This window comes from Thrips palmi, unplaced genomic scaffold, assembly GCF_012932325.1.
Source record: "Thrips palmi isolate BJ-2018 unplaced genomic scaffold, TpBJ-2018v1 HiC_scaffold_1, whole genome shotgun sequence".
In the NCBI taxonomy this organism is placed as follows: Eukaryota; Metazoa; Arthropoda; class Insecta; order Thysanoptera; family Thripidae; genus Thrips; species Thrips palmi.
Genome location: NW_023144620.1, coordinates 963,305 through 981,512, shown reverse-complemented (window position 1 = coordinate 981,512; position 18,208 = coordinate 963,305). Strand labels below are relative to the sequence as shown.

General features: G+C 42.8%; 1 protein-coding gene across 1 annotated transcript; it reads right to left on the bottom strand.

The window, feature by feature from the left end:
* Positions 1-2,656: 2,656 nt before the first annotated feature.
* On the bottom strand, positions 2,657-12,944 carry LOC117642871. Its single transcript, XM_034381480.1, has 3 exons — positions 12,876-12,944; positions 8,932-9,075; positions 2,657-3,082 (listed from the first exon to the last, which is right to left on the bottom strand). The coding sequence occupies exons 1-3, from the start codon at positions 12,942-12,944 to the stop codon at positions 2,873-2,875; spliced, it is 423 nt and encodes a 140-aa protein (XP_034237371.1). The 3' UTR covers positions 2,657-2,872.
* Positions 12,945-18,208: the final 5,264 nt, after the last annotated feature.

The following is an 18,208-nucleotide window of genomic DNA, read 5'->3' as shown; positions in this document are numbered from 1 at the left end:
CATTCATTACATTGTAATAAAAATTTCATTACCTCGGTCATAAAGTTTAATGACATTAGCCATGTAATGAAAGTTTCATTACATTATGCAGCTTGTCATGAAATTTTCATTACATGTCATTAAATTTTTCAAAAATATTTAAGCATGACTGAAATTTTTGGGGGAACTTCAACAGGTATAAGGTCCCATCAGGTATAATCCCATCAGGTATAATGTTCTTCAGGTATAATTGGCAACACGCATAATTCTCAACAGGTATAATGGATTTATTTTTTGTTTCATCAGGTATAATTTGCATCAAGTATAATTCCCAACAAATATAACTTTTATTTTTTAAAATCTTTTTTATATTTTACAATAAATTTGGCTCTGAGGAGCGATCCAATTCATAGTCTGGGCAACAGTGACACCTTGCTAGGTGGGTGCATTCAGAAAGCGAGGCAATAGTGGAACCTTGGCCAAGGAGGGGAATCCATTCCAGAACCAGGAAGAAGACTTGAAATCAGAACTGACAATTAATGCTTCTCACTCTGTAGGCCACTGTACATCACTACACTAATCTAGAATACTAATCAAAGTACAATAATTGGTACGCCACCTCCGCTTCGGATACCATCAATGCAAAGCACACTGGGAACAACTGTAACGAAGTGCCAAAACATCTTTAAGTATCGATGCAGTACCGTACATCGCAAAGTACACAAGAAAGCCTTGTAGACTTTTTGAGTGCTTGCAGCTGCAAACAGTGTGCTCACCATGTCTTGGTAGAGGGCCAAAATGACTAACAGCTGCCTACTAGATGGTTTCTCAGGACGGACGGAAAATGTTCCATCAATTATGATCCATACTGCAGCTGGTGAAATTGTGTATTATGCCTGATGGGAATTATATTTGACGGGAATTATGTTTGATGACATTATTCCTGATGGGAATTATATGTGAAGATAATTATATCTTATGCTACGCTTGTATTTATTATATAATATCGGTTATATCTGTTAAGAATTATACCTGAGGAGATTTCATGTTAATCAAGAATAATTATTTATGCATTATATCTGATGAGAATTATGCTTGATGAGATTATACCTGATGGGACCTTATACCTGATGAAGACTACTCAAATTTTTTAGGTTTTTCCAGGATCTAAGTTAAGCTTACTCAAACTAATTAAGCCTTCTATTGGCCGTTAACATCAATTTTTCTCTTACAAGCGTCTATTACGGCGTCATATGCCAAATCTGTCATTCGCAAGTCTGCCGCTAGGTGTCGCATGGTACACGGGGATCACTCTCAACTCTGTATTTTGTATTAAAATATTAAATCGTGAGGAGATATTCTGAAATTTATCCGTGTTTCATGTAAAGTAGTGGATTGTTTAACGGCGAAGAGTTTGGGGGAAAAGAGCGATATTTGAAGTGACCGAATAGATTTTCCTGATGTTGCTCGAAGGCGTCTACGGGCTGCCGTTTGGTAGGGTCAGGCCCCGATCTCCCCTAACCAGGCAACGAAACTGCCTCAGATCAGAGTTGTCCTGTGCCACTCAATTTTTACCTCTTCTCTGCTGTCAGAGTCGTTGTGAATCCACTCCAACCTATGTCAAATCGAATCGAAAAGTTGCGCAATTTGCGTCAACTTTGATCATTTTCATTACGTTTTTGTAATTAAAATTTTCATTACATTCGTTCATTACACTGTAATGAAAATTTTAATGACATATATGTAATGAAAACTTTAATTACATTGTAATGATTATAGCTTCACTACCATGTAATGAATATGTAAAAAAAAATTTTAACAGTGCTCTGCATATTCACTGGTGTGCCCCTTTGAGGGGCCTCACACGTTAAAAGCTCTTTGTAAAAACATTTTTCTGATGTAGAAGGATAAGATTTAATGATTTCCGTATTTTAAGCCTGTTAGATAATTGAGTGAGCTTCATTTTGACATAAAGAAAAGGGACTGAGGACATCTTTTTAGGAAATTTTGTAGAAACGTTTAAAATTTTGGTTCTTGTAAGATTTTGTTCGCATACTTGCTCAGAGCTGAGGGGGCAAAATCAGGGAGACTCATGCCATCATAGAAATGACTACAAGCTGAAGTGTTTACTCAGTGTGCGTCTACAGATGCATACTTGGCTAAGTACACATCTACAGATGCATGTATACTTGGGTGAGTTCACACCTACAGACGCATACCCAACTCATCCAAGTATGTATCTGCATATGTGCACTCAGCTGGGTATGCATCTGTAGACGTTTACTCAGCTGAGTATGCATCTGTACGTAGATGGTGTGCTGAGCTAAAAATGCATCTGCACGTGTACAAGTATGCATCTGAAAACGCGTACTGAGTACAGACTTAAGTTTGTAGAGTAAAATAGGCTTTTAATCTGCAATTGTTTTATAAAAAAGAAAAACATTTTTCGAACAATTTTTTAACAAATAATTATAAGCGATTTCAGCGTTCGACCTACAATGTCTGGATGGATACAGATACACTCCAAGCCGTAAAAGGGTCCTCGGAGAAGGGTATGGTCAAGGGATTGTGTCCCCAGAATGCCCGTATCAAACATGAAACGAAATTCTTGCATTTTTGAAAGAGTGAAAAAAGTGATAATTTGGTATTCTTCTCCCATCGAGCTCCTGGTGTTGCTTTCGGTGGTCTGAAAAGCGTGACCAGACGATTCTATTTTCGTCGCAGGAACATCATTCGGACAACCGGCGCATTTTTTGCAACGATTCAACTGAAACTTCGTAAGAGCCAAAATTTCGAATTTTCAACGTCGATGCGCGAGGGTTAAGCCCTAAGTTACAGACCTGGCCGAGGTCACGTTCAGTTTGTAATGCCAGGAAGTAACTTTTGCGCGCTATTACGTCTTCAATATTGTAAAATCGTGTTTCACGGCCCACCCTAGTGCCGAGGAAATCGTTCCAACTGGTGTTTGAAATGTGAAAAGTTCTGCCCCGGTAGCTTGTCTCAATAAACGTACCCCGATGAGGGTGCGGAGGTGTAATGTCATCAGTCCGGCCAGAGTGACCCGAATGGGACGCTGAGTTACAGCTGCAGCAAAACGTTCCAGCTGTGAAATAGCAGGAGAAATAAAATCAGTGTCAACGGACATGGGAGGAAAAGAGGCGTTACAAATCAGATACTTCCACTGAAAAATTTTCGGGCAAGGGCGTAAATTAAATTTTACGCTAAAAAACGGCAAGACAGAAACGTCATGCCGAAATTTGTCGTGACTCAGAAATTCACGCCAAGGTTTGACGTGAATTTCCCAGAGGTCCAGAACGGGGCCTACTCATGTTCCGTCCCACGTTCCGTGATGGAACGGCACGTTGCAATCGTTGTGTTGTTCCGTTCCACAGCGGAGCAGCCAGAGATGGCTCAGACGAGGCGGTCGCATCGTCGGACAACACGATGACATTATTCACCGCCTTTGACTCCGATAAAATTTGTATTGTGAAGAGCAGAAGGATGCCCTGTATTTAGTCTTCCGTAATCAACAGACTTCGATCAAATCATCCGATTCATACCCATTACCGTTTTGGTTACGAGCAGAACAGAGCGACCTTGCGCACGGACCGGGTCCGAGCGGAACGGACTAGAGCGATTCTCACGTTTTGGGGTAGTTTCGTTTCTTCTGACTCCTGTGCCCAAACGAGCGCAGACGAGCGCAGATATCGACATGGGGTTTGTTTCTGATGTTAGGGAGAGCCATTGCCCACTAAACGCACACATTTCGAAAAGTTCACGTTCGTTGGTTTGGTCTACGTAGCGTTTGGAATACCCTAAATGTAACTTCCGTGATTGTCCAAAGAGAACATACTCGAACTTTCCACCCCCAGTGTGGCGGTGTTGTTCGAAAATGCTGCCAACTGTCGATGGGGATTCGAAGCTTGGCATGTCTCGAGCTGATTTCAACCGAAGACCAATACGCCAGACTTCTTTCAAAGGTACTTATGCTGTAACGAAAAATGTCCTCCGTATATTCAATTTCACTACACAAATTTCGAAAAGGCAGCTCTGGACTTCTCCCCAAGCCAAACTTTAAACTTTCCATGACACAAGCCATCAAAGTGGAGGCCCTGGGATATAATTGCATGGGTCGCGGAAATCTAAGATGCTGTACACGGTCTCAAAGCGGGCTAGAGCATTATAAAATGGCGTGTATCAACAATTACCTGTAACTTCCGTGGTACCCTTTACCCAATGTTGCAGCAGTACTAGGTGAAAAAAAATTCCGCTTAAATGTCGGGCTTGGAGTATCATTTGACCCTGGAACGACTTTTAAGCCACAGCAAGCCCGAGTCAGCCGTTAAAGCCCATTTTCACACTTTGTAACTTCCGTGATAACGTAATTTCCGTGATCAAAATACCCACTAAAACGTATGGGAATACCTTATGGCTCATGTTTTTAGGAAGGTAGTACAAGGTCTTTACTATCAATACCATTGCCATAACTCTAGTATCATCCAGGACCCCAATAATCAGAAAAACTTAATTGGATATTTCTCACTTTCGGCAAATCAGAGACGCCAAAACTACCCCGAAACGCGAGAATCGCTCACTAGTCCTATTCGTCCGCGGATCGGGTCCTGTCCGAGTGGAACCGAGTGATCTGGTCCGTGGAACGGGTCCGAGCGCGGAACGGAGGTAATAGTGGTCCGCAGACCGGGTCCGAGTGGTACAGAGTGAGGTGGATCCATTGCCGGAGCGGTTCCAAAAGAATACAAGGTGTACCAACTACGAAAGCGAAAATTTATATGGACTCGCAATTCACACGGGCGTGCAGAGGGCCATACACCTTCCAACCTTGGTTGACAGAATCGCACAAGTGAAAGGAAACAAGACTGAAATTGAAAGCATACTCAAGGATGTCTTCACAATTGTTGGCGTTGGGACATCTCGTAACGAGGGCAAATGTCTGCCACTATATGACTGCAAGAAATGCTTTCTCCCAGGCCATGTACGTTTACAACTCGAAAATGACATGAACTACTTGAATTCAAAATCACCGTTTATTCCTGTCTTCTTTGTGTTTCAGGTGCTGCCACCAGATCCAATCAATACACAGGACTTGGAAATCCACAAGATGGATCAGGATGATGAAAAATTTTCATCTTCAAGCGATGAATCTTCAAGTGAATCTGAACACGTGGCAAAAAAGGGACGGAAAATTCTGTTAATTTTTTTGCCAGGATTCTCCGTAGCCCTCTTATCAATATTCTCCGTAGGCCCTTTCAGTATTCTCCGTAGGGGCCCCACAGTATTCTCTGTAAATCCGCACAGTCTTCTCCGTAGGACCTCGAAGACTGTATAGTCCTACGGAGATCACTGTGCGGTCCTACGGAGAATACTGTGCGGTCCTACAGAAAATACTGTAAGAGCCTACGGAGAATATTGATAAGGGGCCTACGGAGAATTACCACAAGCTGTTTACAGAATTTTTCCCTAGCTTTTTGCCCCAGTGAAGAATCTGAAGAAGATGATTTTTGACAACCCATCTTTTAAGGTGTTTACAATAAGGGAAAATCGCGACAGAAAAAAGTCCCCCTTCTCTTAAATAATCCTTCCGAAATCCTTCTCATATTACCTGACATGATTGCACCTCTGAAATGCGAGGGAGTTCCACATGGAGTGAATGATATTAAGAGTCGCCGTCCCCTAAAAAAAAGGACAACGAAAGAGCTACAAGAGACTTTCCTTTCTCGATAGACACTGTAAATTTACAAGTAAGAAAATGAGGTAAGTTAGTTGGGGGGGGTGTTTAGAGAGTGGGGGCCCCTAAGTTCATGGGGATTCAAGGCATCGGTTCCCCAAACCCTTTTTCCCGCCGCGACCCCAAAATGGCTTCCAAAAATTTTTTCGACCGCAGGAACAAAATTTCACGACCCCATTTTTTTGGGGGGGGGGGGGGGGCATTGTTTTCGAAAAAAAAAGGGCACCTTTTTAATTGTAACCCAATTTAGAGGGTTTGAGTGCATTTAAAAAAGAGGGCCGTAATTTTTGAAGAGTCAAAATGATAGATAGCTGCCTTGCTGTTTCAATTCTGACACCCGAGCTTGGTTCTCTTTTGTGCCGCCCGCGCGGTGAAGTACCGCCAAAATCGTTCGATGCCATGGTGCGCGGGTGATGGCAAAGTAGCGTTCGCCACCATGTCAAACCCATTATTTTGGACGAATTTCACGGTAGTTTTTCTGAAATTTTTTGTTTACCGCGCTTCTGAATGACCGCCATATCATAGTAAATTCCATTTTTCTGCTCTGTCACATTTAGTACTAAGAAAAGGTTACGTTGAGCTTTGGCTACAGCCATGAATGACAACGCCAGCTCTTACTTCCAGTCTGCCATTTGGCTTTTTTTTTAAGAGGGGGGGGGGGGGCATTGCGGGGCTCACATAGCGCCTGGAGGGGGACCGCTCTCCAACTGCAGGATAGGCACCCGAGGCCAGTCCGGCCCTGTTATAATATTGGGTCATCATGACAGAGATTTGCCGCTTGCGAACATCAGTATTTGTTTTTAAACTTAGCGCGAATTTTATATTCTAAAACGGCTGCATTTAATAGTGTAGCGACTGCCAATCCTCTCCATTTCCGGTTTTGTGGTGTGTTCCTGGATCCCCACTGTGCCCAAGACAGATACCCAGACATCAGGCTACGTTGGTCAACGGAAGACGTTAAGTGGCCCAATCCGTAACGTCTTCCAAATATATCACACTTACAATCTCAGTAACTCGCGCAACCCGAAGAAAAAACCACATGAGAAAGAGAGGTCTTGACGCCATTGCCATCACTCCTGCCCAAATGGTGTAAACCTGCCGATAAGACATCAAGGCAACGATTTTGGCATTTGATATTATGGCAACTAGCGGTCCCAATGTGTACAAAGTCTCGATGGAGACCAAAAGCTCGACGAGTACGATGAAAGCCACTTGTTTGCCAAAACAAAGGCACACCATTTCCAACGCATCCGTCGTAGCCGTGTGCAGCATCCGTGCCTGGGAAATGAATGTCAAACACATTTAATGCGATGCACAGGGCAAAAGCGCGCGAACACAGAAAAGAAGTCGTGGGAAGCAGGGGTGCAAACAAGCTACGCGGCGCGTGAAGCGATGCACAGTAAATGCTTTACGGTGAAAGGCTGCACCAACATATTATGGTGGAGATTTTCTCCATAATACTCACGAAATTCATCAAAATCAAAACAGTGACTTCTCAATGGTATGTTACGAACTCAGCTGCACCACCATAATATGGAACATTTTCACCATAATATGGAGAATCTTCGGTGTAGAACATTTAGAGTGTGCTGTGCTCCCCGCACGGCGGAGCCGTGGCCGGAGCGCGGCCAGGGCCAGCCTGCGCGGCGCCACCATGTCGCTAAAATTAAAATAACTCAAATCTGTATACACCGAATTGAGTAAACGAGGTAATGTTTAGAAGCTACACAAAATTTCCTGTGCGAGCGTTGCAATGGATTTGTGTTTCTGACAAGTGAAACACGTTTCAATGCAATTTGCAATTAATTTTCCGTACACCAATCCACCGACTACAACTTTCCCTCCCTTTCAGAAAATAAAGCGATTTCCGTTCGTTTCGGGCCCGTGCATTAAGCGAGGTGATTTTTGGCCACTGTTCACCCTGCAGTTTGATGTCAGTGAAATTTTCGATCAACAAAACACACGAAAAACGTGAAAGAGACTTGAACAAAACTCACCCTGAATATCAGTACCAGTTTTAAAAAAGGTGCAGTTTTTGACCATTTTGCTTTGATGTCCCTCCTAAGCTAGAGATCCCTGCTTTTGTCTGAGATGAACATTCTAGTCCTCGCCGATCAAAGAACAAGCACTGTAAAATAATTGTTCGTAAAATTACAAACATTTCTTGGGTAATTTTGTTGCAAGAATAATTTTTTTGATCTAAACTTGTTTTAACAAATATTTTGTAAATTGACGAAGCCATCACCCCATCTCGTAATTTTACAAGCAATTTGTGCAATGGAATTACCTAAATACTTGCTGTAATTTGAGGATGCATTTCATATTGTTATGACCATCCTGTAGTATTATCGTCGCCTTTGAAATGTATTTCGTCAATACCATTTCATAAGTCAGTGTTCACAAACAAATTTCTTCAGACGAAGAAGATTTCTGTGATGAATTATTCCTAAAACGCCCTCTACAAATAGATTTCATGGACTTTGTAACAATTGTTTTTGTAAAATTACATTAATTTTTTACAGTGAGAGGAAGAAGCCGGACAAAAAGGTGCGGGTAGCAATCCCGGTTTCATGGAGAAAAACAGACCAAATATCATTATTACCTTTGTCAAAATGTATTTGAAACATACATAACGCGTCAAGGAGGAAGTTACGCCTCGCGAAACTCAGAAACTCACACGTAGAAGCCTGCGAGGGTATACATTGCCGGCGCCAGTTCAGTCTTTTTTTCTTTCCTTTTTCTTCCATCGGCGACGACTATAGAATGCTCTATTAAAACGTGCACATTGTTCTGAGACTTTAAAATGCAGGAATGGAGATCGGTCTTTGTTCGGGCGACCAAAAGATCATCGCTCTTTGTTCAGAGGCGACCCATCGCATTGCATTCCAAAATCAAGAAAGCTGAAGTCAAATGTCTGGTTGTATCTTGTCATGTCGGCCGGAATTGTTTGTTCGGTCTGAATTTAGCAGCCTGGGTGGCATAAAATTAGTTTTACCAGTTAAGTTTATCCTGTTTGCTTTGAAACCCCATTTACGAAAGCACGTGTAATGCTAAAGATCCTTGAGTACAGAAATGGGTTGCACTCGGAAAGTTAGCTCTGCGGAAGGAGCGGAAATGACCTCTACGTGCGGAATCACCTATCAGAAAATACTAATACTACAAGGTGTTGGGTTTCGTATCAGTGGTTGCTCTTGGGTACTACTCACCTCTTCCACACGTCGTTGGACGTTGTAACCTTTATATAGCAGCACTTCAACTGTCTTCAGACTCTGATTTATACGAGCGTAGCGATTTGAGAGAGTCTCCACCGTGTACATAAACAGAGCCTGTTCGACTCCAAGCACCACGTCCTAAATAAAAAAAAAATATGATCACACTCAATGCTCTCAATGGATAATCGGGAGTTCTGCTTCAGACATAACTTTAAACCCACATAACCGTTTATCCTTATAATTGGTGACAGACATAACCGGCTACAGACATAACTGGTGTCACACATAAAACAGGATTAATTATGGTTGAAAAACTGTAAACACAAATAACTTTCAATACCCATAACTTTATTCAGAAATAACTTTTAAATTCCTATATAAAGACATATTTATAAATTTCTTTTAGAAATAGAGGAAGGTAGAAAAACAATGGAGCTTAGTTAAAAATTGAGCTGCCTTCCGGCAGCTCTCGTTCACTTTCTCCTCCTACCCTAGATGAAACGGGTGGAACATCCCCAGCACCCCTGCTGCGACCACCCCTTCCGCGGCCGCCTCTGGCACGGCTGCCTCGCGGACGTCCACGCGGGCGAGTGCCCCGCACCTGGACGGTTATGTCTGTCGACGGTTATGTCTATCAAATATTATGCCTGTCGAATGTTATGTCTGACAACAGTTATGTGAATGAGCGATTTGGTTATTTCTGTAAAATGTTATGTTTCTAGCAGATAAGATAAGATAAGGCGCGACTGAGCAAAGCCAAAATTGACAAACTCCGGATTCCGCCGGGTCGGGACCCGTACAACGGCGTCACTAAAGGGGACCCCGCCACGCTACAGCGCACAGTGGTCTGGGTGACCGATTTAGGCGGACAAATAGGCATTTCTATAATCTGTTAAATATCGAATATATCGGCACAAACCGTTAGCATAATGTTTGGGAGAGTTCTTTTGGATCAAGGGGTCACCTTATTTTTCACACACGGGGTCTCAAACTTAATGAATGCGCCAACGCTAATTTTCACTTGAAAAAGTTGTCCACAAATTAAGTTCTGTAAAATTGAGTTTTGGTCACAGCTAATTTCTGAAGATATAGCGTGAAAGAGCGTTCTTTGGCGAATAAATTTGATTACTCACTTTCGGGATTCGACCAATTTTTCGTTTTGCTATCGACTTGCGAAGAAAGTGTTGAGCAAACGGTGAAATTCAAACATTTCTAAGTTCGAGAAAGTTTCATTCGGCTTCATTCATTTTCATTTCTGGTCTAAAATGTCAGCAATATATTAAGGAAATCGATGCAGAAAGAACCATCTGCTAAAATCTGCTACTCTAATTTCTGCACGGTCCAACGCAACCACGGAACGCACAATATGCGACACCGGCCGGCACGCGCGCGCTCGGCGCACAGACGGACATCATACAATACTCCGGTAATACTCAGACAAAAATAATTAAACTGTTGAACGTTAGGTTTTACGGGTCGCTGAATCCGATTCTGTAAAAATTTCGAACCAGGGGCGGCTCAGTTTTACAGAAAAGGGGGTTATTTTTTTTTTATTATTTTTAAGATATGGCCTTCAAAAGTCCAGCTCCTTGGTTTTGAGGGCCGCTGAGTCTGATTCTGTAGAAAGTTTGGACCAGGGGCGGCTCAGTTTTCCAGAAAAGGGGGTATTTTTTTGTTTTTTAAGATATGGCCTTCAAAAGTACAGCTCCTGGGTTTTGAGGGCCGCTGAGTCTGATATTCTGTAAAAATTTTGGACCAGAGGCGGCTCGTTTTCCAGAATAGGGAAATAAAACTCCAAAAATACCCCCCTTTTTGGAAAACTAAGCCTCCTGTAATCCAAAATGTTTACAGAATCAGACTCAGCGGCATTCAAAACCCAATTACTGTACTTTTTAAGGCCATATCTTGAAAAACAAAAGAAATACCCCCTTTTCTGAAAAACTGAGCCGCCCCTGGTCCGAAATTTTTACAGAATCAGACTCAGCGGTCCTCTAAACCCTTCCACTGTACTTTTGAAGGCCAGGTCTTGAAAACAAAAACTACCCCCCTTTTCTGGAAAACTGAGCCGCCCCTGGTTCGAAATTTTTACAGAATCGGATTCAGCGACCCGTAAAACTTGACCTCTAGCAGTTTCATTATTTTTGTTTCAGTATTACCGGAGTATTGAATTATGTCCGCCTAAATCGGTCTCCCAGACCACTGTGCGGCGCGCGACGAGTGGACTACCTTCGCAGCGTTTGCTCCTCCGGAGCCCACGGCGTGAGGGTTTACTATAGGGAGAAAAGCTTTGGTACAACAGCAACCACGCCCCCACAACAAACAGAGCTCCCTCTGTTAAGGTCATTGGCCGTTTCCGACATCTTTTGCTTCTTCTCCCCATCCCGAAGCCGGTAGTGGAAAGGGGTCGCGCCCGTTCTTCCCCTCTGGCGAATCCTATCAGTCGACCTCCAGGTTGACAGTGACCATTCATGCCGCACATCTTGCAGTTCCTCGTGGTTAGATATGCAGAAACAAAGAGAGAGACAAGGCATAAGCATGGGTCTAACAGCAGCGCCTTAACTAACACCAGTCGAATGGCAGTCCCATATCTGGTCCAGCTCATCGATAGGCGTGTCCGTCTTTTGCGGTTGGCATCATCTTCATCATCTTCCACAAGAAAGCGATGGCAGCCCCCGGGGGGAACGTGTGCACAGGGCCCGGACGCGACGGCATGGGGAAGGGAACGTGCGGAAGCAGGAAAGAGAAACAAGCTCACGATGGGAATTGGACGAATCAGCCAAGCGATAGAAAGCACCCTGCACCTAGAAGCGACACACACTCTGTCACACGCACACCTCCTGCCCCCTACAGCCTGCCCTCAGCGCGCGCGCCGAAGGCGTGCCTAGCACATCCCCTCCCCCCTGTAAAATGTTATGTTTCTAGCAATTAAAATTTTAATTTCAATATAAATGCTTTTATATTTCAGAAATAAATGCGTTATTTCTGTCACCAGTTATGTCGATTTACAGTTATGTGGGTCAAAAGTTAAGTCTGTCAGCAGCAACTCGGATAATCGATAGCAAGGCCAAGCTCGTTGCTCTAGTGGGGCTGAAACTTTGTTTTGATTTTTGGACCGAGGTTCACACGGTGAATCCATCGCTTGGGATTAATAGGGCTTTTCTCACGTTTCCAGGAGACCTGACGTGTTCCCAGGGCGGACGCAGGCGATCACGTAAAATTTCCAGGGCCGACCCTGCATTGTCAGAAAATTCCGAAAAAGAAATGGAAAAATCATGGAGTTTTTCCGAAACTTCTGCACGGAAAAAAGGAATTCGTTGACCCAACGAAAAAGTGCGTTGATTCCGTGATAACCGAAAAAATGTGTTTGAGTTACTTCTTTGAGTAACGAAATTTTTGTTGGTAAAACTAACAATCTGTTAGCGCTCCGAAAAGATCCGTCAAAGGAACAAAGTCATGCTTTTGACTCTCCAACTAACTTTCATGCTCCGCCAACGAATTGTTCGTCGGACCAACAAATTATTCGTTACGCGAACAAAATACGAAGAGAACGGCGGCTTCGCAGCCTGCGAAGGAAATCGTTTGTAATAAGACAAAGGAAAATTCTCCGTAGCCTACGAAGAACTTCTTCGCAGCCTGCGAAAGATTTTTCCTTTGTACTACAATGAGAACTGTTCGTATGACAAACAATTTCCTTCGCAGGCTGCGAAACCACCGTTTTCTTCGTATTACAAAGAGCAGTTCTTTGTAGGAATTTATCTGTGCACTGGTGCAATTTGGTGGCCTTGAAAAGCAGGTTCACTCGGCTACAGCGTGCCACAACGCTCTGCGGTCTCCCATATTTTCGGCAGGGTAGCATATATTGTTATATGTTACGTGATGAAAGCAGGGTTCGTTGAATGTTGAAATTAGGGATCTCTGCTGGTGTGACAATGACTCACCTGCAATAATCGCAAAGACTCGAGAATAACGGTGACCGTCTCGTTTTCAGCGGCGTTCAGTTCATTCATCAAAAACGACGCCAATTTCTGAATTAAGCTCAGTATTATGAAGATCAGAGTTTGCCTCGACACTTTGGACGCAGCTGCGTTGGAAAGAACTTTTCGAAAAGTGAGGTGCTTGTTTTCTGTATGCCGTCCGAAGGGAAAGGAAGAAGTGTAACTTGCGACGAGATACGCCGCTAAGCGCGCTATTATTAAAATCATTAAAACTGTCAAGCTGCGTAAACTCTTAAATACCCTAGAGGTGATCTCATGGAGGATTCCTAGTGTGATAAGGAGGTTTGAACCACATACTACAATGTTGAATATGAAACTGTACCTGCGAAGAGACGAACCAATTAGGAGACTGTCATATTACAGGATCAACAAATTTATACGTTAGGCATTAATCTAATGACTTTACAGAAACACACAATGGGCGTGTTGTATAAGTTCACGCACCTACACGACACGTTGCAAAGTGTACCTTTTCATGCGAATTATGCGCATTGAAACAAATGATCACTACACTCTCAGCACGTTATTGACTTTTTCCTCATTTTGTCAGTACTTATGCAAGTAATTTGTGCAACCATAATACGTACTTTTCCTTGTTTAAAGAACTACTTAGAAAATATCAAATAATGTACTGAGAATTTTGTTTTGTACATAATTTTACAAAGGAAATTAGTCATACTTACCTAGAAAATACTAAGCACTTTTGCTGTTTATACGAATACGTAATTAATGAGGACACTGGTAAAACTAAAGCGTTACTCTATGCTTGAGTCATGTATAAAGTTACGCTTGAAGACGTTACGCTTGAAATCAAGCATAGTCTGGAAATTCCCCCATGCATTAAGATAGGGGAAATCTTGGCGAATGAGCCTGTTACGCTTGATTTCAAGCGTTAACTAATTACGCTTGAAAACAGTGGGTAATACTACGCTTTAGTTTTACCAGTGGAAAAAGGCAGTACCCTAGAAGGGGGTAATATGAGACAAATTTCGAGTTTTTTTGTGAATTTTCCCCTTTTAAATTCAATTTGAGGTACTGAGGTGTTCATCACTTGTTCATTGACCCTTTGGCTACACTCCCACCAAATTTCAGTTTTTGAGGTGCAGTAGGGACCTTTCATTAACACTCGGAATGCCGTCCCAAATTTCCCTGCAATGTGGGGTAATATGAGACAAAAGAAAGAAATGTTCAAGAAGTAAGGAGAATTAAATCATTTAGGCGGGTTTGGAGCTTTTTAAGCTCTGTTCATTCATTTGAAGGATGATTGGAAACTACAATGGAGACGATATAAAATCTGGAAGGAAGAAAAATGGGTGTCACTAAAGAGAGCTGAAAAATGTATAAGAAGTCATGAGTTCTGCCTGTCACATGAAAATACTAAACGAAGAGCTTAGATGCCGGTCAGATAGTAAAACAAATTCGCGTTAAAATCATTATTACTTGAAATTATTAACAGTGGAGTATGTTTGGCCTCATGTTTCAAGCGAAAAGAGGTGTCTCTATTTTCCCTGCAAGGTAACAAAATTGTATTCCATCTGGAACAGGCAGCCCGGAAGTAGACATAACGGAACCTAATTTTGTCCTGATAATGTTGACATAATTGCCAACAGATTTAAACCTCGTTAGGACGAGAGCCCGAGTTCTAACCAAGGTTTCTGGGGAGGTTTTTACTAGCTTTATACAACTTGTAGAATTTAGAGGTTTTTCCTTTGGTTCTAAATAATCCTGGCGAGTCTCTGATAGCCTTCGTCCGTTTCCTGTGAGCTGCCTCGGGCTCCTTTACTGAGAATCCAAACGCTATGAGTATAGCGTCAATTGGTGCAATGCAAAAGCATTGCACATGATGTGCAATGCCTCCCAATTCACATGCATTAGCACAGGGCATTTTCGGGAAGCATTGCACCTAAGGTGCAATATGGCTGGGGCATTGCACGTAAGGTGCAATATATCAGCGCATTGCACCATACGTGCTATACTCATAGCGTTTGAAATCTCAGTGTAGATCACGAAAAAAAATTCGTGGTCTTCAGAATAGCCGCTAGAGAGCAACACGACAAAAACCGAAAAAAGTGCGCTTTGTCTCGATTTTCCATTATGTCTCATATTACCCCGTTCTACGGTAACGTGCTGAGAGTGTAAGAAAATCTGACGAGTGCCTCGAAGTCCAGCGCGCAAAGTAACGAATTTCCGTAGTGTGTTTTCACCTAGCTTAAATTTTTATGAAACCACGCGGGGATTGATTTGGGTTTTATATTTCTGAAGTACCGCGAACCTTTGCTGTCCAGGTTCTCACTCATAGTCCAAATAGGTTGCTTTTAATCCCGTTTTTGGTGGTACTTACAACTGTGTATTACCCACTTAGGTCTATCGAAATCAAAGAGGTCTTAACCGAAATAAGTCCAGTTCATGAAATAATCGTCACGCAGTGACACGCGACCAATTTTCCCTTATTTTCTCGACACGACACGGGTCATGCTGTGGGGGTTCGACATGGTGCGTTTGCAAGGGAGTGATTCTCGCCTTTCGGGGTATTTTCTTTTCTCCAGGCCACTGTGCCCAAACGAGTGCAGATATCGACATGGACTTTGTTCCTTCCCACTAAACACACACATTTCAAAAAGTTAACGTGCGTTGGATTGTTCTTCCTAGCTTTCGGAATACCCAAAATGTAACTTCCGTGATTGTCCCAAGAGAACATACTGGAACTTTCCACCCCCGCAGTGTGGCGGAGTGGTTCAAAAATGCTGCCAAATGTCGATGGTGACTCGAAGCTTCGCATGTCTCGAGTTTGTTTCAACCGAAGACCAATACGCCAGACTTCTTTCGAAGGCTTTTTTGCTACGCTGAAAAATGACCACCGTGTATTCAATTTCACTAAACAAATTTCGAAAAGGCTGCTCTCCACATCTGCCGAAGCCAAATTTTTGACTTTTCTTGGCGTTGGCCATCATAGTAGAGTCCCTGGGCTAAGCTTGCGTGGGTCGCGGAGGTCCAAGATACTCTACAGGGGTTACCTCACCAGATATACATTCCCACCAGACATAATCCCGCCAGATATAAATCTCACCAGATATACAGGAATTAATTTTATTTTGATAAACGCATATTCGCACGAAATATAAATCCCACCAGATATACACTAACTAATATTTTAAAATTAACCGTCTCACCAGATATAATTCCCACTAAATATAATTCTCACCAGGTATAACAGTAAAAACAAATCATATGCAATGCAGGTTAGCACGTTGGCAGAACTGCAGTTTATATGTATGGAACGGGCATCTGAAGTGCTCTACTCTGCGAAGTCAACTCTGTTTGGATTGAACTCTTTTGCATACTCTTTTTAGCGTGTACTCAAGAGAACACACGGCAAAAGTACCGCCTGGGATTCCCAGGCGCATCATGGGAAAAAGGGCCTATTTTCCAGGCACCGCCTGGGAATCCCAGGCGGTGCTTTTGCCGTGCAGTCCCACAGTCTCAGCTGCATTTGTTTTCAAGGGAACTACGTAAAGTGTTTACTGATCAGACCATACTCGTTGGCGTGTACTGATCTGAGCACACTCTCATTGGAGTGCACTCAGCGGAGCTCGTTAGAGTGTACTCTACTCAGCCAAGTACACTCTCACCGGAGTGTACTTGTGAGTGCACGTAAAATAGAGTGTATTGAGCACACTATCGAGTTTGCAGTGTAGTTGCGTTGCGTCGAAAGAGCAGGATTAATTGCATTTATATTTATTTTAAAAAAATAATTACTGTATACCTGGTGGGATTTATATTTCGTGCGAATATGCGTTGAAGCAAATAAAATTAATTACTGTATATCTGGTGAGATTTATATGTGGTGGGATTATATTTGGTGAGATTATATCTGATGAGAATGTATATCTGCTGATACCATCTCTACAAATCCAAAAGCGTACATACTACGCTGTAGGGGTAGGTTGGGAAAGAAAAGTATAAAACGCGTACTTTGCACTGTACAGACGTTTCAAATGAGGATTCAACTATTCTGCTCTCGTGAACTTGTAATCCAATGCCTTCCTAATGAAATGGATCACTGTTCATTGATTATAGTTCCCTACATTACGTACAACATGCCAAAATGTATGTGACTTTGGAACTCCTCGAAAAGGGTAAGAAAAGTACACCACCGGGAAAGAAAAGTACAACGAAAAGAATTGCGATTTCGAACCAGGAGACCACCAATCTTGGCTCATTACAGGTTTACCCATAAAGTGGAGAGCTTTCACTTGCCATTAGTTCAAGTTTTGTCAAAATCGGTCACTTGACAATTGACAATAATTGGTTCTGATTCTACATGGACTCATCACAGAAGGTCCAAAAAGCCTTTTCTCACACTCTTAAAACCTTACGAAGTATTTTGAGCATACATATAACAAACTAACATACATTGTTATACGAAGAAATAGTTCGTAAATTACGAAGTATTTTCTTTGTAAGCTTACGTATGCTCAAAATACTTTGTTATACAAACTACTTTTCTTTGTAAGGCCCAAAATAGTTTGTAAGGTTTTCTTAGTACAAAGATAAGTGGTTACAGCATTTTTGTTCTTTTCTTCCCCTTTTCACGTAAATGCCCAATAACTTGTTTGATTCTAGTCTAATTCTACAAGGTAGGTTTACGCCAGACCACGTCCTGTCGTAACAGGCTTCGCGATGTCTCGCGGCCTGTTCCTCCAATCCGCGCCTGGCGTACCTACCTTGGCCTGCGGCGCTAGCCTGCCTTTGGCAGGCATTGCCTTATCCGTCGTCGAGTATTTCTTACTTGTTGCATGCTGGGGGGCTCCGCCCCAGACCCCCCTTCATTCTAGATAGAGTTGCTTCATCTACAGATAACTCGATCTTGACCCTTGTAACGTTTTAACTTGTCGAGGCTGCGAGGCTCCGCCTCCCAGACCCCCTTTCTTCAAGACAGGAGTGATCTGCCTGCAGAAAAATCGATTTTTTTGCCGTTTTGGAGGTGTTTCTTGGCTATGAAAACTGAACCACGTGAGCTAGGGTGGTGAGCCGTGTGCCGAGCCAAGAACATACCTATTAAGCCTGCAAAATCTCAGCCAGATCGGCCGAGCCGTTCAGGAGGAGTAGTGCACACACACACACACACAGAGACAGAGCCCCCAGACCCCCCTTCATTCTAGATAGAGTTGTTTCATCTACAGATATCACGATCTTGACCCTTGTAACTTTTTAACTTCTCGAGGCGGGGGGGCTCCCCCTTCCTTCAAGACAGAAGTGATCTGCCTGCCAAAAGA